Source organism: Tamandua tetradactyla, chromosome 1, assembly GCF_023851605.1.
Source record: "Tamandua tetradactyla isolate mTamTet1 chromosome 1, mTamTet1.pri, whole genome shotgun sequence".
Taxonomy (NCBI): domain Eukaryota; kingdom Metazoa; phylum Chordata; class Mammalia; order Pilosa; family Myrmecophagidae; genus Tamandua; species Tamandua tetradactyla.
The window spans coordinates 70030895-70057254 of NC_135327.1; the positions used below are offsets into that span (position 1 = coordinate 70030895).

At 38.8% G+C, this 26360-nt stretch overlaps 2 protein-coding genes across 3 annotated transcripts in view; both read right to left on the bottom strand.

The window, feature by feature from the left end:
• Positions 1 to 4316, bottom strand: part of PKD1L1 (polycystin 1 like 1, transient receptor potential channel interacting) — a 172752-nt gene extending 168436 nt beyond the window's left edge. The window contains exons 1-2 of the mRNA XM_077157478.1: positions 3861 to 4316; positions 777 to 880 (exon numbers count right to left, since the gene is read on the bottom strand). Coding sequence (XP_077013593.1) covers positions 777 to 880; positions 3861 to 3927 — 171 coding nt within the window. The 5' untranslated portion in view covers positions 3928 to 4316. The remainder of the gene's footprint in view (positions 1 to 776; positions 881 to 3860) is intronic.
• Positions 4317 to 6182: 1866 nt separating this feature from the next.
• HUS1 (HUS1 checkpoint clamp component) lies at positions 6183 to 23991 on the bottom strand. Of its 2 annotated transcripts, none has more exons than XM_077118808.1 (8): positions 23421 to 23991; positions 22789 to 22916; positions 22521 to 22697; positions 20861 to 20968; positions 19560 to 19634; positions 14055 to 14154; positions 12587 to 12706; positions 6183 to 9519 (listed from the first exon to the last, which is right to left on the bottom strand). In XM_077118808.1, exons 1-8 carry the CDS (start codon positions 23533 to 23535, stop codon positions 9437 to 9439), a joined length of 906 nt encoding a protein of 301 aa, XP_076974923.1. In that variant the 5' UTR covers positions 23536 to 23991; the 3' UTR covers positions 6183 to 9436. The 2 variants fall into 2 exon arrangements, with proteins under 2 accessions (XP_076974923.1, XP_076974929.1); XM_077118814.1 differs by having other exon boundaries at positions 6189 to 9519; positions 23484 to 23989.
• Positions 23992 to 26360: the final 2369 nt, after the last annotated feature.

Below are 26360 nucleotides of genomic sequence, written 5' to 3' on the forward strand. Positions count from 1 at the left end.
CTCCACGACAAGAACAGCTGGCAGTTCTGAGAACTCTGCTTGTTTTGCAGCAAGAGCTAGGGACACTTCTCAGGACAAAGTGCTAGCAAATGTCTTTGGGAATAAACCCATCACAGGATCCGCAGAAAGCTGATCTCAAGAGGCCATCTGCACCATGTTCTCACAAATTTTACTGCTGGGATTGGCCCCATTGCTCCAGGGGTGCTTCTGTCCCACCAGAGCTGGCCCCAGGCCGTTGAAATATATGTGTGCGTCCCTCAGACGATGGCTTCTCCCAGTGTCACCTTAATAGCTCCCAGTGTGTCCTGTTTGTGGCTTGCCATCATCATCTGCCCCTTTTAGCTGACTATGTCCTCTTCGTGGCTTACCATCATCATTTTAAAATTATTTTTTTGTTGTTGTTTTTATTTTATTCAATTTTCTATATTTTTCCATCATCACTTTATCAAAGAAACCTAAAGTAAATCAAGACAAGGAAAGTCTAGATGGCTACTTCAGGGCTCATACTCTTTGGGCAGAGAGTTAGAAAAGGTGCAAGATTCATAAAACTGCGAGTATTTCCATGTAGCCTGTGCTAAATCTCAAGCCAATCATGGAAGTCAAGGTCAGAGCAGCTATTCTATCCTTGATTCTGTGCCTAGTTCTTCAATCTGGGCATTTCCTTACCAATCACCACTGTTTTTTCTCCATTACAATAAAAGTGAAATATTATTTTGAAAGAAAACTTACTGCATGCGTACTTTAAAATATAGCTTACTAAATTTCCCGAGTCCCTTTTCCTGGCTGTCAGAAAGGCCTTTAACTGACTCCTTGACCATCAGAAATAAGGTCTCCTGTGTTGGTGGGTCATGACTAAAGCAGTCTATGTACCAGCTTCCTCCTAAAACACCTCAGAGACAATGAAATGGAGGAGTTTAATGCTTCCAGCTTCTGTACTTGCGAGGAACTCAAGCAAGACACACACCACACACAGAGAAAAACACACCAATATTTTTCTAATCAGAAAGAGCTTTTTATTCCTAAAACGTCCAACTTTCTTCTTATTAAATACACTTTAAATAGGAATCTTTGTATGGCTGCCTGAAATAATAGTTTGGATCATTATTCAAGGAAGGAGAGGGTTGTAAATGGCAGCTGAGAAAAGTCTAATACTAAAAAAGACACAGCTTTCAATAACTATATTTGATAACAGAATACGTTCTAGAAGAATTTTCCTAAGAAAAAACAATAAGGAATATCCTAGGCTCCCTCCAAGCTTCCGAGGGTTCTATACCTTTTCCTATACCCCTTTCAGACTCCCTTGGGGGACCTCATGAGCTGGTTTCTGTTCGTCTCGGCCTTTTTCCTGATACATAATTTAGAGGATTGCACTGGGTCCTTCCCATCATAAAATGTCCTTGACTTTTTAAAAAAATATTTAATTTTTTTTAAAAAAAATTGTTAATTCCCTTAATCCTTTAACATGAACATTTTAACCTTAACAGAGATTTTATAAAGTTTATGTTTTACCTAGAAAACTAGATAATTTTTCTCTCTCTAGAAGAAAGTGATTCCCAAAAGAATGGGAAAATCTGACCAAGCTTGTTGTCAGAAATGAATATGAAAGGGCTCCCAGAAGGATGATGGCCCGTGGGGGGTGGACTCAGGCAAATTTGTCTGAATCCTGTGTTTCACCAACAGACTTACAGGTGAGTAAACAGAGCTTCAGAGTCTCAAAGTTCCCTGGGGGCTCACCTGTCTAACAGCATCCTCCAAACTTCTGCCCCTGTCTTGTAAGTACCTCTGGTTTCCTTCCCCACTGAGGTAGTTAGAGGTAAAACTGAGATCTGGGGAATTGTGCATCCTCGTGTTTTATCGGCGACAGTTTTCTCAATGCATTTGTGCTGACGGAAAGGATTCACTGCAATCAAATACAAGGTAAACCCACAAAATCCCATCTCCCAAACCCTCAGACACAGGAGGTTTCCTCAGACACAGGAGGAAGTTCATTTGTCACCTTCCTGTCAAATCTAAAGCCTCACTTCCAAAGCCCAGTGTCCTCTGGGTGATAAAGCAGCCTGCCTGTTAGGTATTTTCCCAGTTGAACTCACAACAAAAATCAGCACATCGAAGGCATGAATGCCAGGACTGGATCTCTTGTCTTTTCTTTCCATAGTGATAATATAAAGACTCGATTTAAAGTTTAGGATGCCAAGGGTGCTAACCAAAGTTGCTAGATAATGAGAAAGAGCAAAGAAATTGACATAATTGAGGGAAGAAAGGTACCTGGGCTGTACAAAATAGTAGACACTAGCCACATGCAGCTATTTGAATTTAAACGAAAAAAATTAAATAAAATTAGTAATTCGGCTTCTCAGTCAAATTAGCCATATCTCAAGTGCTCAGTAGCCACAACCAAACAGAACGTTTCCTCATCTCGCGAGTTCTTTTGAATAGCCTGGTCTGTGCTGGTGCACCCAGAGCTGTGCTGGTATCCTTGGCTGCTGCAGCCTTCGAGGGATGGCATCAGATGAGTGTGGGTGTCTCTCATGCTCCCACACTCTGGAATGATTTTCCCAATGACCCGGGTCTGACATATCATTTACTGACACAACAGGGAGAATAAAACTGAGTCAAACTAACTACTTTGCCCTTGAGGATGGAGGAGTGTGCCACTTCACATCAGACATGGATGCTCTAAGGTCAATTTGAACCTGTAACGTAGTGCTTTAAAAACTATTTTAAGTGCAAAGATTTTGAATGAAATAATAAAATGGCTTTTAACACAGGCCATTAATTAACAATCACCGAACACTGAGCTCCTCATTTATGAACTACACAAGACTCAGGATTTCCTATGGGACCATTCGACCTTGTTGAAGGAAAGAGAGGAAAGGGACAAGAGAAGAAATAATTTGAATGAAATCAGTGTGGAAGGCCTGAACTCTCCAACTGGGAAGAGTGCTAGGGAGATTCTTCCAGAAGGCAAAGCACTGACATAGAGCTAGCCACCTCTCATTTTGTCTTTGGTAGTATGTAATTTAGGTACAAAACCATCTACTCAGAGATATATTTTCTAAAAACCACAAATTCTGTATTTCTGATTTAATAATGATTTTTGAGTCCTGCTCTTTGAGTAACAATAATTAAACTAAGTCCTGCCTTACTCCACAAAATATTTAAGGTACTGAAGGTGTTAGGTAGCTCAAAAGAATATATAGATACTTGAAGGTAATTAAGTCATCAGAGGAGTTTCAATAGAGAAAGCAAAAAGTCAAACATAATCACTCACTCATAACCCACAGTATATAAGAGACAGAACTGGAGCCACTGCTTCAGCAGCTGGGTTTTTTTCTGAGGTGGGAACATGAGGGATTGTCCTCCCATGGGTTCTCATACTTTATGACAGTTTAAACAAGATTATTTAAATGAGATTAGATTTAGAATTTGGGGGAGTATCACACTGGCAACTCAGACAAGTATATACGTAAAAAATATATAACCCTAGCATCATGTTTATACATGAGTCATTGATTTTATTTGAGTTTGCAGCCTATATGTCTCTTTTCCCAACATTAATTGGAACTCGCCCTAGGGAAGCACCTGTAAGGACAGCATTGTCTGTACTTTCTTATAGCATTAGAAACTGTGCACGCCTGACAATTTCCCTTCTTGGCTGGCAATACTGCCAGAGTCATTTCCATTCTATTCCTAGAGGCAAAGGAAGGGCCTTATAGGTATCGACTTATTCTTCTAGCATTAGATACTCTCAATACTTAATAACGTTAACATAAAATACAGTATCTGGTCAAATTTTAGTAGCTGAATTCCGGCAAAAATAAGGGGGGATTGCCAAGATCTTGGTAAAGTATCAAGCTTACCATCCTTTGAGCTGATCCCAGGAACAGGCTGCACTAAGCAGAACAAGAGCAGGGTTTGAGGCAGCATCCTCCACTCCAGGTTCTAGCAAACTGCTTCCAGGAGGGCCTCCTGGGCTGCACTCCAAATCAGAGATGGCTTCAGGCAAACAAGTGCAGGTAGGGGCATACTCACAAAGGGTTCCAAAGCAACAGGTTCTGCCTTTCCTGTGCCCCAAGGATGTGAGCAGTGAGCCTCCTCCCCCCACTTACATCATTCGCACCTTAAAAGAATCAGTCAATTGTGAGTATATCCTGAAAAACAAATCTCCCTAGGTGAGCTTTGGAGTCTTGAGCCCCCACATGATTCTCAGCTGTTTCCTCTGACGAAACTAGGTCCTAACTGGTGTTAATTTGAAGGGAAAATGTGTAAACATCTTTGTAACTCAAGAAGTAGATTCACTAAAGTCAATGTACTTATTAAAGTGTCTTGACTATGTGGAAAATAGCAGGCAGTTCTGAGATTTCAAAACGGAGGCCCAGCATGGGAAAAAGACAAATTTGCTATCCCAGTAATGAAAGTTGGTACTTTATTTTATACAACTCATCAATAATTGCTGAATTAATAAATAGCACTCTCTTCTAAAATCTTTCATACTTCCCATTGACTTCAAAGTAAAATTTAAATATCCATAGCTCAAACATTCAAAAACCTTGGTGGACTGACCCTAAATCCCTTTTGGCTACTTGGAATTAGAGGCCTTTTAGTTGTTAGTAGAAGATACCCATTCCCTAATTGTTCTGCTGTTCTCTCTGTAAAGTCACATGCAGCAATTCCACTGAGAATATGATGTTCAAAGTAGAAATCATATCTGAGCATTAGAGGGTTCAATGCTCATTTTGCTTTTTCCCCTTCAAAAAATACTTAATGTGCAGGTAATTAACATAAGTATTTGTTCATTTATCTTGTTCCAATGCAATTATTAAGAAAGGTACAACACACATTGTATAGGGGAATTTACTAAATTTATTTGTAAATACATTTTTTTTAAGATTTGAATAGGCTACAATTATTTATACCATCCCTACTCCCCATCCTGATAGTCTTGATTTCTTCTTTTTGTCCTTATTATCTGGAATGGTTTCTCTCCTAAAACTACACCAAATAAAAATATTTGATACAGGCAACTGATATATTTTAAATAGTGAATTAAATCACCTTTTGAAAACTTTGCTATTCATATAGATATAGATTATATAAGGAAAACCACCAGGGCAGGCAATGGTGGCTCAATGGAAGAGTTCTTGCCTGCCATGCCAGAGATCTGGGTTCGTTTTCCGGTGCCTGCTCATGTAAAACAAAAAAAACAAAAAACCCCACCAGGATATCCATGCAAATGCAGATCCAAGACAAGTCCTGTTGTCCCCAAGCAGATGGCCCATCTAAAGCCTCCTCCTGTATGGCCATGTTGGAGCAACTCACCCACTTCCCTGGTTATTTCAGACTTCAACACAAAGGGAAGCCCACCTGTGTCATTCAGGAACAGATGTGCCACCACACACACACCAGTATCACACTGAGCATTACATTGCTGTTTGGTAACAAGACTGCCTAATTCCCGAAACTGTTGAACCCTTGATTAAGGGCTGCTTTGGGAAACCTATCTTTAAACTACATAAACAAAATGAGGGAGGCGGCCTCCCCAATTCAGTGTTGAAGGTGTCAACAAGGAGGTACTGTCTCCCTGCATGTCTCTCTTGCTCACTCTTTATGCCCTGTGCCTCCTCGGCAGGGTTTATTGGCAACGGTGAAGAAAGGTGAAAAATCAGGTGCAAAAAAAGTAGAGTAGCTCTGGGTGGTTATCACTTCTGTCTGGGCACTAGCTTCTGTGAGCAGAGGGACCTCACCCGGGAAACCTGATCTGGATTTTCTATTAGTTTAAATCAGTGAGCTAATCAGTGACTATGGGGTATTCTCAGCTGAGAGCACAGGGCAGTCTGTCTGGCCACAGTGCTTCAGCCCAAGGGTCATTTGGACAGTGTTCTGGTGGAGTGCAAACATTTACCGAACTGTATGCTAAAGAAGAGCAGCGGCTGCCACAGAAGAGACTGGCTCTCAATGTGAACAGAACGAATTTACCATGAACAAGTTCAATTCTTTTTTTTTCGGTAAGGCTTACAAATAGTGATACTTCATATTATATTGACATTTTATATTGTATTTAAGTAGAACAATGCCTGCTAACAGTATTGCATGAAAATAAGGACATACCGTGAAAATGAAGAGACTGAGCAGGGGAGTGTTCTTACTCTGACGTTCATGATACTATAATTGCCAGCTGAGTATTACTCCATTCATCCAAACAATGAGGAATGATTACTTAGTCCTTTACAAAAATAATTTATTTTTTTAACAAAGCTGATAAAATTTTTAGAAAATACATAAATGTACAAAAGTTGAAATAAAAACTACCCAGAAATAACCAGGTTTAAAAGTTGTTCATCTTTCCAATCTTTTTTAATCAGATATATACATCCATATTATCCCCCCAAATCAGGTCAGATTATACATACCATTGTCTAATCTGCTTTTTTTTCACTTAACTATAAATTACAACATTTTACCATATCAATACATTTTTGTGTGTGACATTAATTTTAGAGTATGAAGCATTCTATCAAATCATAAATTGCCTAACCAATCCCCAATGAATTCAGCTAGAGTATTTTTAGTTTTTCAGTTTAACAGTGCTAGAACACCTTCATCTTAGAGTAACTTCATATAAGCATAAGTACTAGGTCAAAAGGTACACACATTTTTAAGGCTACTCATATATAGTACCAAAATGGACTTCAGTAAAGTTCTATAAATTTATTTCCCACCAACACTGAGTGGTTAATTTCTTTCTCTCATCTTGAGGTAATACCAGTTATAACAAATGATTTATCTCTACATCACCAACTATACTTAGAAGCTCAAAAAATTCAAAGATTCTCAAGCTTCCTTTGATACTACTCCTATGAGAACCTATATAAGAAGTACAGAATTGTATCTCTTCAAAAACAAAGCTCTGCCAATTTGGTAATATATGTCAAGAACATGGATGTCGTCAAATGTCTTCAATGCCTGGAGGCAGGTACCAGAATCCCAGTCCCAGACACTAATATTGAGACCAAACTCCAGGTCCCTGAGAACACCAGTGTGAACACGACCTTTTATGCCAGGTATGGCACCGCCGTAAACTCAGCTAGGAGAAGAACTCCAGGTGATGAGGTTCTAGATAGACCAAGGAAGGGTGGCAGGAGGATGATAAGGCCACTGAGATGCTGGGTTAAGAATTATTAATTCTCCCTGACTCAACCCAGGATTGGTTCCAAAGTTTAGCTTGAGGTGTGATTAACAAAGAAACCCACTGGTACTGGGTATGAGTCAGGCTGGCTGCTGTGTTATTTCATCTGGCCTGACAAGGAGGAGGTCATGCCCCACCACAGTGCTTAATAAAACTTACATGATTACAGCCAGAGGAAGTTTTCACTAAAATCCAGAAAGTTATTTAAAAGAGATCTAAACAATAAGTTGGCCTTGAAGTAAGTTAATTTTTCAAATTCTATCTGTTTCTCTAAATGGGATAAATTGCTACTCTTTGACCTAACACAATTTACTTTGGTATACTGTTCAATAAAATGGCACTGTGAATTTTTCTAAGTCTGAGGTTTCTATTTGCACACTCCACTGTGGGAGGTAAGAACCATCTTCATTTTACAGATATGTTTGCAGAGGTACCTGTTAACACTCAACAAGTTCATCTACTTGGAAATAGATCCCAGCTTCCTGACTCCCAGTTAACACTTCTAACTAGCCAAACTCTACTCAGAAAATCTTAAGAGTCATGAAATCATCAGAATCAGGTCTTAACTGATGACAATTCTATAAAGAGCTGTGGGAAATTACATCTGGTTTCATGACACTTTAAAAACTGCATTTAAATGTACTTTACTATAGCAGATTTAAAACTAAAATATTCTTTCCTAACTCATAAAATGATTGGTGAATGTCAACTTTGAAATCTATTATCCATCCTCATTCAAATGATTAGTTAGAGTCACACAGCATAGGGAACTGCGAGGAAAAGGGTTATGTATCAGAGTTAGAATTCCTGGGTTCTAATCCAATTCCTGCCACTATTACCCTGACAATTACTTAATCTGCAAAATAAAGCAGCAGCATTGCATAATCTGGGAATGACTGTGATGTTCCAATCTAGACAGACCCTGCCCCCTGCCCAAAGGTATCTTCCTGGGAACACCTCTTGATATTTGACATTCTAATAATGGAAGAAATATGCAGGCTAAATTCCTGAGCAAGGAAAAACAAAGGACACTTTGTGTAATGCAGATGAGGAAATATGTTGCATTACTGTTAACTTATAGGAAAATCAATATAGTACTGTCTTTATGCATCCCAAACCATCATTTAAATAATCAGAAATAGTTTTCCAGATTGGTAAATCTCTTAACGGGTTTAACAGGAAATAAAAATTGTATAAAGCTATTTACAGATGCCATTTCATTCTGCACCATGATTTTTAAGTTTCACATTTGCAGTTGGAATAAACTTTGTGACAAGCCAAAGAGGGGAAAGAGGCTTTAGATAAATAAAATTATATACTCTCATTTAAAAATGTTAATTAAAAAAAACACTACAACACATTTAAGCTAACATTATTAAACACTGGAAGGGTCATTGGTTGTACCAAATAAACTAAACAAGCCATAAAAGAATCCTTCATTTTCGCTGGTCCCATTTCTGCATCTAATCCCAGGCAACTGATTTTTTTTAAAGTCTGAACTCTGTAATATGAAGCTAAGATAATGTTTATGAGGTCCACCTCTATAGGACATACAAGATTTAATTATTATTATTATTGTTTTGTATGCTGTATGGCAGGGTCACATTTCATTATTTTTCCATGTGAGTATCCTGTTATTGCAGCACCATTTGTTGAATTGTTACCTGTTTTTTTTTTTTTGGAAGGTGCATGAACTGGGAATCAAACCCAGATCTCCCACATGGCAGGCAAGAATTCTATCACTGAATTATGCTTTCATCACCTAAGATTTAATTATTGTAAGAAATACGGTAGAACATGCTTGCGGGAGAATGAGAAAGCATATTTATCAGTACCAGCTTTGATAAACAGAAATATGGTTTCATCATTAATGTAGATGCTAACTTAGTTTTATTTTCTCCTATGCTAAGTGGTATCTTCTGATTACCTTATCAGTTCTCAATAGATGAGATTTATATAACTTCACCAAGGAGAAATGGAAATTTAAAGGCTGCATAAAGAAGGCCTAGCTTTTTCCAGTGTCTCAAAAGCAAAACACAACAGACATGAGGAAAAAAGTAATAATACTGTTGATCCAACTATGTTTCAGTAATTCAATTTCTAGTTAAACTATTGTAAAGGAAGAAATAAGTAAAGTGTATATGATTTATATTACTCAGAGGACACACAAATAACTTAGAACACGTGAACCTATTGTCTCTTCCCACTAAAACCAAGGTCTTGAGCTTTCAAATCTGGCAAGGTGGTGTGCTATGACAGTGCTGGAATGAAATACTGAAGGGAAACATCTTCATGAAGCAAATCAAAATGGACAATCCTGTTACTCACAATATCTAGGAAGATAAAAAACGACATCATTTTAAAGACCCATTCAAGCATTTATTGCTACACATTAAAACAGCTTCTTTACCTTTGTATTTTTTTCTTCTAGAGCACTGGACCTCCAAAGGATTCTGGTGGATTTTGCAGTCTCACCACTCTCCAGTAGCACCTTATGGTGATGCCTTATAATAAATTTAGTTTACCCACAGCAAGCTATATCAGGGAAGCCAGGTGAAGCTGCTGATGCCTTTGGTGAAAACCTTTGAGCCCAATTTCCTGGCAACAACATTCATCCGAATCAATGAACTTCTGTGAAAAAGCAGCTTTTTTCCAATGAGTGACAGTAAAATGTACTAAGAAAAAATCAGAGTGCCTGAGATAGTGACACCTGGGTAGGGCTGAGTCACACAGCAGTGGGACAGGAGCGATGAGCTCAGCTGCTTCAGCAATCCTGGGAAATTCTGGGAAGGCCCATAGGGCAGGCACTATTCCCAATGGAGGTTAAAGTTCAGGTCATAGGGCCAAAAGGGAAACTTCATGTCTATGGAGCATCAACTATGCTCACAGTGGGGTGAAGGAAAAGAAACATTCACAGTAGGGCAGAAGGAATGACTCCAGCAGAGGCAACGAATGGCACAGCCCATGTGGCCCACCACTATTTTGAGAAGACAGGGAGCTACCAGAGGAGCAGCTCTGCAGGGTTGCCCACCACACCTCAGAGACACTGAGGAAAGAAGCAAGTGTCCATCCACCCAACGAAGCTGAAATTATAACTGAGGGCCAGACACACGGCCTGGCACTAAACAGAAACATGAACAAGAGACCCAAATGAGCTCCCTGCTGCAGAGAGACCCAATCACAGCAGAATCTAAGATAGGGGAAAGGAAATTATCAAGCAGAAGATGAGATGCTGTGATGGCAGAGAGGAGGCCCACTTAATGCAGGTGGGGTAAACTGAAGGATGCTAGACAAAGTACCCTAGAGCAGAGAACAGAAAGTCGCCGAAGTGACTCTGGGTAGGGGTGAGGCAATGCTACTCACCAAGCCAGAAAAAGAGCTTTGGGGAGATTAAGAAAAAGTATAAGAAGTGCAATGCGGAGTTTTAAAAAAATGTCTTGCTATCTCAAAATTTGCTAATTCATCTTTCTCTGCAACATTCAGGTGTGCCAAAGCCACCTTTCAAAGAGTGTAAGTGACTCAGTCAACTGCCTTTGAGATGGCTGGCTTCTTAGCTAGCCTTAGATTATTCAAAAGGTATCCCTTAAATGGTGTCTCAAGGTCTAAGTGGTACAGTTCAGGATCATCGGTCCCCTACCTCCATCCCAACCCCACTGAATTGTGTCCCCAGAAAAGATATGTTCAAATCTTTACTCCTGGTCTCAAGAATGTGACCTTATTTGGAAACAGAATCTTTGAAGATGTTGCTGGTTAAGATGATGTCAAACTGGAGCATGGTGGGCCCTAATCCAAAATGACTGGAGTCCCTTTAAGGATTTTAGACAGAAAGACAAAGAGAAGACAGCCATGTGATAGAGGCAGAAACTGAGTTATGCCATAAGCCATGATTGTCAGCAAGCCACCACCATAAACCTACAGATTTCATGGGAAGGATGGCGCTGACAACACCTTGATTTTGGACTTTTAGCCTCCAGAACCACGAGACAGTAAGTTTCTGTTGTTTCAAATCCCTCAGTTTGTGGCATTTTGTCCTAGTAACCCAAGGAAACTAAGACAACCCCCTCCTTGCACAACCCTTGTTTCCATGTTATACAGAATAGGGGAACTTTAAACCCTTACAACCCAAAGGTGGGAGTCAGGACCAACAATGTGGGCATTATGTAAGAGCTTGATAGAAATTCAGATTCTAGTGCCTCACCTCAGACCCAAGAATAGGAATCTGCAGCCAACAAGGTTCCCAGATAATTTATGTGCACATTAAATTGTGAGAAATTCTGCCTTAAATCATGAAGGCACCTGTACTGATGTGTAGCTCCTACTATGCAGCCCTAGAAACATGATACCTGCTATGCCAGAAGCAGCATAGGTGGACACAGGGTAATCCTCCCCCAAGATTCCAGGCTATTCCAGCTTTTCCTTCTCTACCAGTGGTCTTCTGTTTCTCTTGCAAAAATCTCTTCCTGGGCACCTCCACTCCATCCAACGCTAACATCTAAACCATGTCCCTTCTGTGTTTTCTCTTCTCAGGTCTCTTCTGCTCCTCTTTGTGTCTCTCATTCAAAAGGGCTGTTTCTGACATGGCCATCTAGACTGTTCTTTCCTTCTCCAGGGTATCCTTTAGAAGAAAGATTATTAGGTATACCCCACATCAACATTCTTCTCAGCTCTGTACAATGGCGGATAAGTGCTCAGCCTGGAAGTAGGTATGCCGAAGTTCTACTTTAAATGAAGGCTACAGTTTCTTTTGAATTGTTGCAATTTTAGTAGCATGAAGACAGAAAGAGCAAGTATTCCCTTTCTCATTGCAGTCAATGAATGCTAGAGAAGGTGTGTCACCACAGGAAGATAACACCAAGCCAGATTCAAGAGAGATATGTAAAAATCAGTAAATCCAAGGTAGAGCAGACACTGAGACATGGAACAATGAATACAGGCTGGGTTTTAGAAGCAGAAAGAAAACAAGATTGCATATCTGGAAACATAAACCCAAGAAAGATCCTATCAAGCACTGAGTAAGAAAACTAGACTAACATTTTAAAATGAGGCTATCACTACATGTTCCCTTAATAGCTCCTCTTCAGGCACAGACATATTTCTGGTCGGCCACAGCTGCAAGGCAGCCGACTCAGGCCAGCTACTGCTTGAAGGATCCTGCCACCCCGTGGCCACAAGTTCTCAGGAACTAAAGCAGTGCCCAGGAGTTGTTTCTCTGCTGGCAGGGGCTTTCACGCTCTAGTTTCTTCTGAATCTGAGACAATCCAAAATGCTTGTCTGTCCTAAAAAGCTGGAGATCATGTAACAGTTTTTTTGTTTTTCCCATTTATAAGACTGCACACAATCCATCAGACTACAGATGATTATTTATTCGGCATATTAAGAAAACAAAACAAACATACTCACTGCATAAGGCCTTTGTAGGATTTACTTGTTGTCCAGCGAGAAATTGTAGGAGCTTTCTAATATCTATGTGTACCTCAGCCATTTGTTCTGGGTTTCTATCTTGAGAGGCACTTTCAGAGGCTAAAATGACATGAACACTTTAAAAGACATCATCCTCAGACGTAACGGGGAACCAGAGATAATATACTGCCTGTTTACTTAAATAGATGAATTACATTCCATCTGATTTTAGTAACCTGGAGAAATATTGCAACTTATAACTGTAGTCATTCACTAAGCAAGCATTTATTAAGTCCCAGCTATTTATTTAGATTTCATTAGATTCCCATGCTAATTTCAAGGGAATCTTCATTTACAGAGACTTGAAATATTAAACAAGCTCCTCTTTAGGTCAAAGAAAATGGTTTTTAATCAGTACTCACTATACATTTAAAAGTGGAAATATACATAGTTAATGAAAGGCCTCTTCTTCTAAAGTGGAATAAAAAGAAATAAAACATTCCTCAACCTCTAGGAAAGTACTATAGGTAAAGACCTTCTCTGTGTTGATTAAAATAAACAGAATGAGTAATACCAAGGTAAGTAATTTCAAACAAATATGACAAAAGCCTTAATCATAAGGATTTCACTTGCTGGAACAATATGCCCTTTCACCATAAGATAAAAATCACTTGCAAAAGTACATTAAAACCTGTGTTTATTTTCAAGCAAATTTGTAGCAATAAATTTTAATTCCAAAACTGTCGGGGGTTATTTAATTCCAAATACAACGGGGGCTTGTATTTATGATCTACAAGTGTATATCATAAAATGATTTTCACATCATTAGCTAACATTTTCTCCCCTGGCCTTTTTGCCTCACTTTCCTGCTGGAGTATCCTCTCTATGTAACTGTTCTGAACCCGGCTGTGAATTCTCTAGCACACAATGTAAATCCTTGTTACAGCTTACCAAACAGTAATCACTACCTTTCTCTCTCATATTTACTGAATGGATTCTGTAGTTTCTTGACTTTTATGAGATCAAAAACTCATTTATTATCAAGTTAGAAATATTTTGAATCTGCTAATCCAGTTTTATGAGAAAAAAGAGAAATAAGAAAAAATGTTACTCCATCTTTCTGACGTCATTTCAGATGAGAAATCAAAATCATTAGAATCAGAAATCGGAACTTAAAATCTGGAAAGGATCTTGGAAGTTATTTAGCTTGCCCTTGTAGATGAAGAAAGAAATGATGTGCCAGAGTCATTCAGCTACTAAGGGGCACGGCTCCTTATTCCAAGGCAGATTCTCTCTTCACTCTTCCACAGTAATAATTACTTTAATTTATTTTTTGTTATTGTTGTCTCCCCAAACAGAAAATATAGTCAATCATATTTCAATCTTTTTACATTTAGACTAAGACCTCAATAAGGCCTGTTATCTGAAATGTTTATCAAATGCAAAATATAACCCCTAGAAAACTTACCTAATGGAGGATTTCCAAGATCTTTAAAATGAGTTGTAACACACACTAATTCAGTTTCTATTTTCAAGTTCAGCTCTCCATTTAGGTTTGCTTCAATAATCTGCAAATTAAGTATTTTATAGTCTTAAAAGAGAAAAGGAAAGCAGAGAGAAAAACATGGACATGAGCTTGCACAAAACTAAGTTATAAGGTACCACCTTACAAGTCTACAAAGCAGGTGAGGCCTTCCTTTGATAGCACTGAGACCCAAAGAGAAGGCAAGTCCTGAGAGCCAGGAACTCAAAAATGGCCAAAAATCCCCAAAAGAAATGGGTCAATCTGGAAGCAACAGATAGAACTGGGACGGGAACAATTTGCGGGTAAGTGCATGGAGCCTGTGGGGAGGTGGCAGGGTCCCCTTACAGAACGGCAGAGACCAGCACTAAGGATAAACTGGGAGAAGTAAATACAGAAACTGAACAGGATGGACACCTGCAAAAGACAGAATGAAGGTTTAAAGACTAGTAGGGATGGAGAAAGAAAGGACAGCTCTCAGGAGGTACTGGCTATATCTTTTGCTATTTTGTGCTCACAACAGAATAGAGAACTCTAGAATTATTGAAGCTAGAAAATTATCCTGATCCACTCCAACAAGTACAATGAAACCTCCTCCTAAAGAATAAGGAAAGCCATCTGCAACTGCAACAACAAAAGGATTGTTTGTGGTCCAACTCCATACAAAGATATTCTAAACAGAACAATAATAATAACTTAAATAGCATACCTACAGAGAAGGCATGCCAGAAAAACATAAGTGAAAATAAATCCAAATGGCATCAGGCTTTTTGACAGCAACATTACTTACCAGAAGACAACAGAGTAAACGGGAAGAAAATATGAGTCAAATACTCTACATCTAGTTAAACTGACATTATGAACATATAAAAACTAATGCAATAAGCATGCCCATAAATCCTGAGTGATTTGATAGAGAACAAGCTTCAGACATCAAAAAAATGATTGGAAGAGTTACAGAAAAAAGATAAATATGAGTGTTAATTATACCTGTAGACCCAAAATTTAATGTTGAATTTGAGGATACAAATAGTGTTAATTATTCTATACTCTGACAAGGTAGACATAATATAACTATTATAAAATGGGAGGAGGGAGAATGGGAAGAGAATATAGAAAGCAGAATAAGTTTGCCGATTGCTTTATTTTTATAACTGGGTATAATAGGCTATTATTTTAAATCAGCTGTTTGGAAAGAGAGAAAGGAAAGAAGAGGATTTCCGCTAATTTTTATATTATTCCTAGGGAGTCTATAGCAGTATCTAAGAATTGCATTTTTAAAAGTTTTAATTTACGTCAACAAAGGAGAATTTAACTGAGTATGTACTCAGAATAATTTTGCCAATACAGAAGAAATAATCAGTTTCTTCTTAAAATTTAGTGGGAAAGATGCTTTCTTGCCTAGAGGAAACAATGAGCCAAACAACCTTTATAACTATGAATTCATTATGATCATAAAGCCTTTACAATTGCATGAGAACATAACTCTTTACTTAAAAACTAAATTCAGTTGTTGTTAAATATGATTCCCAATTCAGAAAGGCCTGAGGTTGTTGGCAAGTTGTCAGAACTTCAGCAGCCTGTGGTATCCTTAGTATATGGTCTCTTCACTCACAGTATCACAGGAGGAAGTGGGAGAAGCTGCACCCCACATACACATCTACCACAGCCTGTGGTATCCTTAGTATATGGTCTCTTCACTCACAGTATCACAGGAGGAGGTGGGAGAAGCTGTACCCCACATACACATCTACCGCAGCCTGCCAAGTCCCTCCCTGCTCCTGTGCACCTCCTGCCAGCAGCTCCCTTTCATCTCCTCCTATACTCCCCAAGCTCCGTGTATCACAGAGGAGTCCTTCTTACTTTTCATGTCTCTCCCTTACCACGACCAATAAGTTCTTTTAACTGTAGAGAACACAGAAGTGAATTACACAGAAAGATACATATGGCCTACAATTTTGCCAATCTTAATCTGCTCAAAGGACACTGATTTCTCTTTTTCATGTACGTAACTGACGATTTTGAAAGCCTAGCAGGTCTTTGAAGTTTCCAGGACATTTATAATATTGTAAGAGTGCCACCTAGCAACTAGAAAGAAAAATGCAATTTTCCTACTTTACAGAAGTGATTCTAAAAGTACAGCAACAGGAGACACATGAAATTAATGGAGAATGTTGTTTTGCACAGCACTGCTAAAGCTAAGTCTGTCTATATTTTGTGAACAGAATTTAATATTTCTCATTCTTGTTTTGTGAATTAGTGAACTCTGAATATTTCTCATTCAGGAAACAAACACTAAAGCTTTTGGTTTACCTGTGTCAACTTTAAATGGCTTTTCATATTATACAGAAAAATAGCCCCACCACCACCACCACCACCAACTAATTTGTTTCATAATATAATAAATTTCACTTTGTATGAAAAATACTCACTTTGAACCCTACTCTTTCACTAAACCCAAAGTAAAATTGTTTTATTTCTTAGCTTGCTCTCCTACAAACTGAAAACAATACTTGACTAAAATAAATCACATAAAACAAAAATTGTGAATATTTTGGACTCCTTAATTGGTACTCTATAAAGTCAACATATAAGATATTTCCATTTATTTCAAACAACCACAAGTGGCCCAATATTTTAAAATTCTGTTTTTGAGAAACAGTGGCATATATATATATATACGTATGTGTGTGTATATATACACATAACCACAAAGATTTAATCAAGAAAGCAACTAGCATTGGTTTTAGACTCACTTCAGACTTCAACACTCCCCTAAGCTTTCCTCAAATTTCTAAAGATGAAGTAATCACACCTTAAATTTCCTATCCCTTCTGATCATACAGCAGCATTCAGTCAATATGACTGAAGGAATGAACAAATACACTAATTCTCTGAACACTGGTGACTCATATTTATTTTATGATTCAGTAATCTAAATATGCTCTATTTCTTAAGAATCAGATATGATCTTACTGTCTTAGGTGATGTCCTTTATAAGTTACCTACCATTTATTGAATACCTACTAATTGTACCAGGCACCTTACATCACTTATCTCTAGACTTACACAAAAGCAAAAAGCCCTTGCGACAGCTACACTGTTATTTCCATTTCTGGTTGGCAGGTCAGACATCCAGCCCCAGATCAAACACAGTCGAGTAGGGTGGTCAGGAGCTGAGCCCAGATTTGTGTGGCAACCACAACTCACCTTTCCCACCACCTCTTGACACCTCTTGCCCAAAAACCCAAACTTCCTCTTGTTTTCATCATTACACTGGTCTAGTGATAAACTGTTTCTGAGGTAACATTTAAGGGATAAAGCAGTTCAGCTCTTATCTCAAAGCATTGTGACTCAATGTGCTCCCAAGAAAGACAGGATTTCCTGGGAGCTTGTTAGAAACACAGTCTCAAGCCCAGGCTCAATATGAATTCTGATGAATCAGAATTCGTATCTTCACAAAACCCCAAGGGATTCACAGCACATTAGAGATTAAGATGCAATGTCTTCAAACATTAAGTAGAATCATAGCAGTTCTTGGTCTTTTTTCTGCTTCTATACTAGTCACCTATTTAGCCCACTCCCATCAATAACATCTCTCAGAAGTAAGGAAAGGACTCAATGAGGAAGGCTTGAGCATAAGGGAAGGGAAGAGCGGATATTTTCAGTGAGTTGAGGCTTACTTGTTTTCCTTAACTCTATCTCCCATAGTCTACAGATAAAGAATTCTCATTACTCAGGTAGATCTCATATGGAGTTGACTATTCTTATTTACCCTACACTTTAATAACTTTCCATTTAGTAATTCCAGATAGTAGCTACTTCATGAAATTTTTATTTGCTTTAAACATTCCAAATAAAAACACCTCTGTTGACTTTATCTAGCTACATTTCTACCTCTCTATTTTGCTGATTCATTTCCATGAACAGAAAGAACAAACAAATAGATTCTTCAATTAATTGCCCCGCATTTTCTCTCCTGGGTCACTCTAAACTTCTCTGGAAGTCTCTAGGGAATTTCTAAAGGGAGCAAGCTTGACAACTAGATCAACATCAGTTAGCCCAGAGACAGACACCATTGTTCACACACTGCGAGGAAAATGAGCCTTTCTCATGATAAGCAGCCTTTAAATTAAAATAAAATCTATAAAGATTAAGTCATGAAGGAAACACTTTAAACTGCTTTTTTTTTCTTTGGGTGTATGGTCTGTGAACTGAACCCAGGTCTCCCACATGGAAGGCAGGCATTCTAACCACTGAACTACCTGTGCACCCAAAGTAAACACTTTAAGACAACCAAGTTCAATGACTTAAGAATTCCTCTTAAGTGAGAAGAACTCAGAAAAAATAGACTCTACACATTTTTTAGGCTTCAGAAAACTTTTGCAATTCCAAAGATCCATGAACTTAAATTTTATTCCAGATTCACTCAATAACATTTATGAACTGCTTATTAAGTGGCAATCAATCCGATACAGGGGAAATACAATGCAGAAGAGTAAGGGTTTCTCTTTTCAAGGGTGGTAGGACATGGAGAGTGTGCAGTGTGACAGGAGAGAAGGCTGGAGGGAGGCTGAAAGAGAGTGAAGACCAAAAGTTTACATTTCATCATGTGAACACTGGTTTTTCAAAGATTCAGGAACATGATCAAATGTATTGTCTAGAAGATGATAACTCCAGTGGATAGAACAGGAAGAGATTGGAGGCTGAGAAGTGTGTTGAAAAGCTAACAGTGAATTTAAGAGAGAAGATACAGGATGCTCTCTGGAGGGTGAGGGATGAGGGAAGGGAGAACACAGGTTAATCCTGGATGGTAGTGGGACTGATCCATTCCGTTCCCCATTCCCCATCTCTGTCACATATTATAGGCCCTGCAGGACATGTGGCAGGAGACCTTCACAAAAATAAACACAAAAATAAAAGTGCCCAGCTACTTGGTTTGAGAATACCTTAGAATAAGACTTGTATGGATTGGGGGTCTCTCTGTCCTGGTTCACTGAAAGACATCTGGCAAGGAGACAGGCCACATCAAACTCACTGTCAATAATATCTTTGATTCATTGAAAACAAATACACATTAGCAGATAAAATAAATAATGTGCTGTCCAATACATAAGGAAAAAAAGCCAGGACTGCTGAATATATTCTTAATACATGATAATGAAAATACAAGGAATTAAGGGCAAATATAAAGACTTTCCCCACTGAATGAGAGCTGAAAAGCACTCAAAAATAGGTTTCTAAGAGCAACTATAAACTTGAGACTCTTAATCCCAGGCCAGAGTTCTCACAGGTTTGGACTCAGTGGAGAGGCCACCCCTCTGAGATGGCCCCTGGTGAACACAACCCATATCTCAGTCCACATCAAAGGGTACTTACAGAAAAAGCAAACAGGTGGTCTAAACAAATAGAAGTACTTAAGAGTTCTTTGCTAAAGAAGTTGTAACTTACAAGGTTATTGCTGATATTTTTCATTTTCTCCACAACACTCTTCATAGTCTTCAACACTGGCAAATAAATACTAACCTAAAAAAATCAATGCATCAAAAGTATGAAAAATAATTGATATCTAGAACTAGGGACACTAGGTGATCAATAACTATTTTTGGAATGCAAGCATGTGTAAACACTCTGGAATCCTATGTTTCTAAATTGTCTGAATAAAGTTCTTTTTAAAAAACATGAAAAGAAAAATAATTTTATAATTTTGCTAACTCATGGGTGTGGCAAGCAAAATTAAAGGACCAAATGCCTGACTCTGGTAACCTCAGCAACCACGTGACTGTAGGCATTCTTCTGAAGAATCAGAGTACTTCTGCTGAGAAATCCCTTATATAAACCCAAGGAGAGTAAAACTAGCATTCAGCAAGAGGCATTTCTCTAAGGGACATGTACACTCAGGACTCAGGGGGACTTGTAGCATTCTGTGCATTTTTGTAAAAGCACAAAAATACAGCATGTGAATCGCTGCCACAAAACTGAGATTTTTGTTAGTTATAGTACTTTGTAACTTATTGGCCTTTTCCAAATTAATATAGGTGCCTTCTATTAAAAGTCAAATAAATATTTTATCCAGCATATTTTCAGAGTTTCTTCTTAAATGAATTGTGAACCAAAGGCAAAAGACCCTTTGTTATCATCTTTATTGTCAGTGGCAATGGGATTACTATCAATAGGACAGTTAAATTAAGTTGTAAGTCATGAAACCTTCTTGCCTCTTGGCTTTTACACATATTGTGGGCACTGCTCCTAGAGGGACTGAAAAAAGATTGGTTTTTATGAAGCCTCGATTGGTACCTGAGGCCAACACTCCTAACAGACGACTGCCCTCTGAAGGATTTCTTTAGTTTTGTTAAATGCTATTAAACAATAGCACAGCATTCTCTCCACTGTTTATGAAAAGTGTGACACTTCTATTATGGGCAACACTAGCACTGTTTTAAGATGTTCTCAGTAAATAACAAAAGACACACGTTCCATTCTTTTTGAGAATCCTTCAAAAAACAATGACTAGAGATGCACAGTGGTTCAGTGGGAGAATGCTTGCCTGTCATGTGAGAGATCTGGGCTTGATTCCCAGCCCATTACCACCCCCCATCCTCCCCAGAAAAAAAAAGAACGAATAGCACTTTTTTTCCAAGCAGTATGCAAGTTTAAAATAAAAAATACTATAGGACAGTAACTAAAATTAGAGAATTCAAATCCTGCCATTTAATATGTAATAAAGAATGAGATTCCACAAAGCAACTTACATCAGAGTCTGGGATTGTTGGTTCTTGTAAATCCTTCCAAAGTCTCCTCGGAATAACCTTTACAGGGATGTCATGTGTCACAACGCGATTAGTGCTGGATAAAGACAACTGACGAGAGAATAAATTAATTATATTTCCATAGCATCGATATTTAAAAAAATAAAAACATAAGATAAAAAAAGCTGAAATACCAATGGTAAACGGAATGTTTTCATTTCATTCACTCAAAATCCATTCAACAAACATCTATAGCATGCCTGACCTGGTTGTGGGTACTGTTAGGAGCTGGGAAGTGGGATAAATAAGATAAGGTTCCTCATGTTCCAAAACAGGTGATCAATGGGGCAAGAAAAAACAAACAGAATTGTCCAAGATATTTCATTAGAGCCTTGAAAATGAAATAGAGCATGAAAAGGGAGAGATTGCGGGCAGGTTTCTTTACTGAGTGGTCAGGGAAAGCCTCTGTAGAAGGTAACATTTCAGCTCACAATAAAATAAGGAAAAGGCAGTCATGAGGTGAGGAACAAAGAGGGACAACTTCCCGGCAGAGGGGACATGTGTAAAGCCTGGAGACTGAAGTAAGTTTGCTGTGGTCAAGGAACAGAAAGGAGACCATTCTTTGATCACAAGACACTCAGAGGCTTTGGTTTCTACACTTCTGAAAGTCTTAATGTCTTGGTTTCTACACTTCTGAAAGTCTAATGGAACACCTGTTTCCAAGATATAAGTCTGGTAAAAAGTCAAAGTATCTCATACTCTTAGACAGAAAGTTACTATCTTGCTTTTCCTTAAGCAATAAAGAAACTTATTAAACCTACATTGTGATATGGAATACTCTGATTAGCTCTAAGAACTGCCTGATTGCAATGTCGGAGTTGAGAAAAAGTTATGAGGAATCCTCTTGCATAAAGAACTTTAAACTGAATACTATAACTTACATGCAAGATAAAAAAAAGCACATCCAAGTACTCCCAAGGAAGACCTGGAAGGAGGCAGCACTGGTATTAAGCACTAAAGGAGGATAAGTTTTCAAAGAGAAGACAGATTCCAAGTGGAAGCCCCATTTCCAAAGATTGGTATTGGGAAAGAATGGGACACACTCAGACACTATTCAGAGAGTAGTAGTTTGTGATTTGTCTCCAAGATAGGTTGGCCCATACATGAAGGAACGGTCAACTTTGAATGTTAGAATGCTATGGTAAGAAATCCAAACTTCATTCCGTTTGTAGGGATGACCAGGGAGAGATGTTGTGGGGTGTGTGAAAAGCCATGTGCTAAATTCATCAGTAGTGTATAAGACATATTTTACTTGAGAATGGAAATCATTTAAAAAATATTACAGCATACAAGGAAGGAGGGAAACAATTCAATGGTGAAAATAGATAAAAACCATGTTTTCTAGACTAGGCGACAATACCACTAAAAGCAATAGAGAACCTAGGAAATACAGATCTGAGAAGATGCAGTTTTACTGTGTAGGAAAAGGCAGCATCCTAGTATTATGTGCTCATAAACTTGTTTTAAAATGAGGAAAAAGTAACTTCAATGGAAAACAAAATTATTATGTACCAGATTTTAATTAAAAAAAAAAGAATTATTTTATTCCTCCAAGGTCAAAACCCTTCCAGGAAGTTTCAGAAGTGCTCTATCTCCTACTCACCAGTTCTACCGAGACTGTGAGGCAGGGAAAATGTTTATTGGTCAGCTTAATTTTCAAAGTTCTAGCATTCTGGGCAGTTTTCAAGGCCCGAGATAAGTTTTCAGGTGTCAGCTCTAAATAAATCTCATTGTTTTCTGCTGAGACGCCTTCCATTTGAAATTCACTGAAGAAGTTCTCCTATGGGGAACAAAAAATGGGAGAGGAGCATTTATGGTCTTCCAGTGGTATTCAGGCCGAATTTCCAAAACTGCCAGGAACTTCTGCTTACCTGTTCCAGTTCACACCACATGCTCACCCCTCCATTAGCCACCCTGTCTGAAAGGATGAAGTTCAGTTTATCCGGGCTGATGCGGAGAGTACAGGTTTTGGCAAGCTTAGATATCATGTTACTGACTCCTGCAGCAGGGGTTAAAGTAAGGAATTACTAAAACGCAAATCATGTATCTTCGAGGTCAATTCATCTAGAAGAACTTACAGCTCATGTTGCAATGTCCCGGTGAAAAAAATAACAGTTTATATTTGTATCACACTAGAAAGTATTAATATAATGCCGGTTTTCCAACAACCCTGCGAGGTATGCAGTACAAATCAACAGTGTTCAATTAAGACAACTGAGACTCACTCGTTAACCAATAGCTAGTAGGCGCATTCATTCAATACGCACTCACTGCCCAATGAGTATAATTAGACACAGGGAGGAGAGAAGAACAGCTAAATTGTGAAGGAATTTCTAAGACAAGTAATGACACGGGGAGTCAGTGATGGGTTTAAAAAGAAAAGCAACGTGACCACAGTCAAGACGTGGAAACATCCCTTGACACCCGCTCGCTCCTCTTCCCCAGCTGGAGCCCCGGCCGCGCGCGCGCGCGCACTTGCTCCTTCCCGAGTCCCTCCCTTCACCTCCGCCCTCTCCACTTCGCCCTCCTTTCCACCGAACCCTCCGGCAGGGCCCGCTCCGCTCACGCGTGAAGTGGTTTAAACTGGCCCCGTCCACGATCTTGGCCCGAAACTTCATGGCCTCACTCGCGGCCCGCGCCGCGGAGGCCTACGTTTGTGGGTCCCTCCCTACGTGTCCTCCGGTCGGAAATGCGGTCGCGCTCCTCGGTTCCGCTGGCTTGGGGCGCCCGCCCGGCCCTTATAATGGTTCCGCCGTTTACTTCGTCTTTAGACCACTTAAGATTTAACATTGCACGAATGTTTCCTCCCTATACAATAGGTGAGCAGCGCCTCCGGGCTTCTGGAATTTCGGCCGTACCCTTGGACGGGCCTTTGTCCCTGGTCATGGTCGCACCCAGGTTGGCCCCTCAGTGGCGCGGGTGCCAGACGCTTAGCCGTCCGCGCCCCTCCCGGTGTACGCAGCGGCCGCAAAGGAGGAATGCTCCCTGCCTCCGCCTCCCTTTCCGGACGCCGCGGGTCCATTCACAAAGCGGGAACCCCGGCGGCGGGAAGACCAGGGCCTGAGAGTCACGCTCCGGCGTGAGGGTGGGGTCGTTCGGGTCACGTCCTGGGGTGAGGCGGGTCCCGGGGTGTGGCTTGGGTCCGCTTTTAGTGACGCGGGAGTCCTAAACTCCAATTTATGGAAGCGATTCTGAGAATTGACTTTTTGAAAGAAGTGTATGACTGCTGTTTCAATCTATGTTGTAAAACATTCAAATTAAAATAAATCGTTTATAAACGTTTAAATTAAATGATCGTTTATCTACACCCCTATAAAGTGCACCCACAAAGCTTTAGAACAACCTCCAGGCTCAACCGATAGCACTGGTGCCTCCGTAACGTAATATCCTTATTTGGTTATGGTTTTGAATATTGTTTTTAAATGGTTTTTCAATTTTGAACAAATTGCTGACTAGTTGGTAGAGGCAGGATTTTTAAAAAACACTTATGTTAAGTGATAATTCTGCAACTTTGTCTCGAGATGAACTTCACGAGGTCCAATTAAAATTCTTGTAATGAAGTTTTAGAACTGTCCCCCAAGGAACAAAAAAACGCTGTGAAAGGAGAAACAATAATTGTAACCAATTTTGTTTTACAAAGCCTGAAGATTATACATGTTAAGCTTGTGCTGCTTGTAAAGTGCTTTCCAAAAAGAAGCCTAGAACTTTGTTTCAGCTTTATATGCAGAATCAAGAATTGGAAAAAATAAACAGATTATTTTTAAAGTGTAAAATACAAACCTTGCAAACATCAGTTGTAGCCTGTTTTAAGACTATAACAAGAAGTTAAATTCCAGTCTACATTGTTATATGCAAATTATGCCAAGCCAAACGTGATAAAATGTTGCTTTTAAATTTGTCAATAAAGCATGTTTTTATTACTTTATAAATTAATTTTAAAACAGTGAACATCATTTATTAAATGAGAAGGTGGCTGCTATGTAAATCATGAATATGACTGAAAAAACATTTAAATGAACTTTGTAAACAATCCTTCATGATATATTACTTTTACTTTAAATCACATCTTAATTTTATGCAATGAAAAATTTTTTTATTAATTTACTAAGAGGATTTGTCTGAATATATATTGTTTTAGTTTGCTAATGTTGCCAGAATGCAATATACCAGAAATGGGTTGGATTTTGTAAAGGGGATTTATTAAGTTACAAGTTTACAATTCTAAAGCCATAAAATTGTCCAGACTAAGGTATCCAGATAAAGATACCTTGACTCAAGAATGTTGATGGTATTAGGAACACCTTTAGCAGCTGGGAAAACATGTGGCTGGAATCTCCTTGACTCAAGAATGGTTGATGGTGTTAGGAATACCTTTGTCAGTTGGGAAAACATGTGGCTGTAGTCTCCTAGCCCTTTGGCTTCTGGTTTCAAACAGCTTTCTCTGGGCGCATTTTCTTTCTGTAGCTCCATATATGTCTCTGCACATCAGCTCCGAAGATTTTTCCAAAATGATTCCCTCTTAAAGGATTCTAGTAACTGGATTAAGACCCACCTTGTATAGGCAGAGACAGATCTCTGTGGAAACCGCCTAATCAAAAGATCCTACCCACAATTGGGTGGGTCACATATCCATGGAAACAGCTTAAACAAAAAGATCCCACTCAAATGATACCTCTATCCCAACAAGTGTGGATTAGGATTGAAAGAAAATGGTTTTCTGTGGTACATAGCAGTATCAAACCAGCACATATATCATATTCTACATAGACAGAGGCCCACATAGTATAGGAAATTTTGATCTAATGAATATAATTAAGCTGTAATTATCTTTTCTTAGAAGAAAAGGGAATCTTTTATGTACTCCTGCAATTTTCCTTAACTAAACAGGCTTTGCAAATTAGTAATTCAATAATTTCAGAATTGGTAATTAAACATATCAACATTTCTCTATCCAAATGATGTTAAGGCAAGGAGCAATGAGATCACTAGAGAACTCTTGAAGCTGTATGCTACCAAGCTTTCTAATGCCATGTACCATATATTTACATTGTTTTTGGTTAAACTAGTAAATAGCCTTTTAAATAAATAATAAAAAAAAAAAAAACAGCCAAACTACAGGAACTAATTAACATGGGCACGGAATCATCTGGAGAACAGTGTTGATGTTGTTCAGTATGTTTATTTATTGTGGAAGGAAATGCCCTAATCTGTTTTTTTGGGGGGGTGGGGGGAGCAGGGAGGGCATGCATAGACTAAAAATTGAACCCCAGTCTCCTGCATGGCAGGTAAGCAATCTATAACTGAGCCACCTGTGCACTCCCCAAATCAGGATTTGGAAACAGAAAAACAATTATAGTGAAGTATATGTAACTTCCATCAGAATATGTGGTTGGAAGTAAAGGAACTCATATTCTTATAGCTTCTTAATCAAACAGTAAGCTCT

Excerpts from the sequence above, each read along its gene's own strand:
- HUS1 (XM_077118808.1), bottom strand. The coding sequence starts at position 23,535 with ATGAAGTTTCGGGCCAAGATCGTGGACGGGGCCAGTTTAAACCACTTC. Across the intron at positions 20,969-22,520 it reads TCACAGTCTCGGTAGAACTG|TTGTCTTTATCCAGCACTAA; the intron begins GTGAGTAGGAGA and ends TTCTCTCGTCAG. Across the intron at positions 9,520-12,586 it reads TCCTACAAAGGCCTTATGCA|ATATTGTGAGTAACAGGATT; the intron begins GTGAGTATGTTT and ends TTATCTTCCTAG.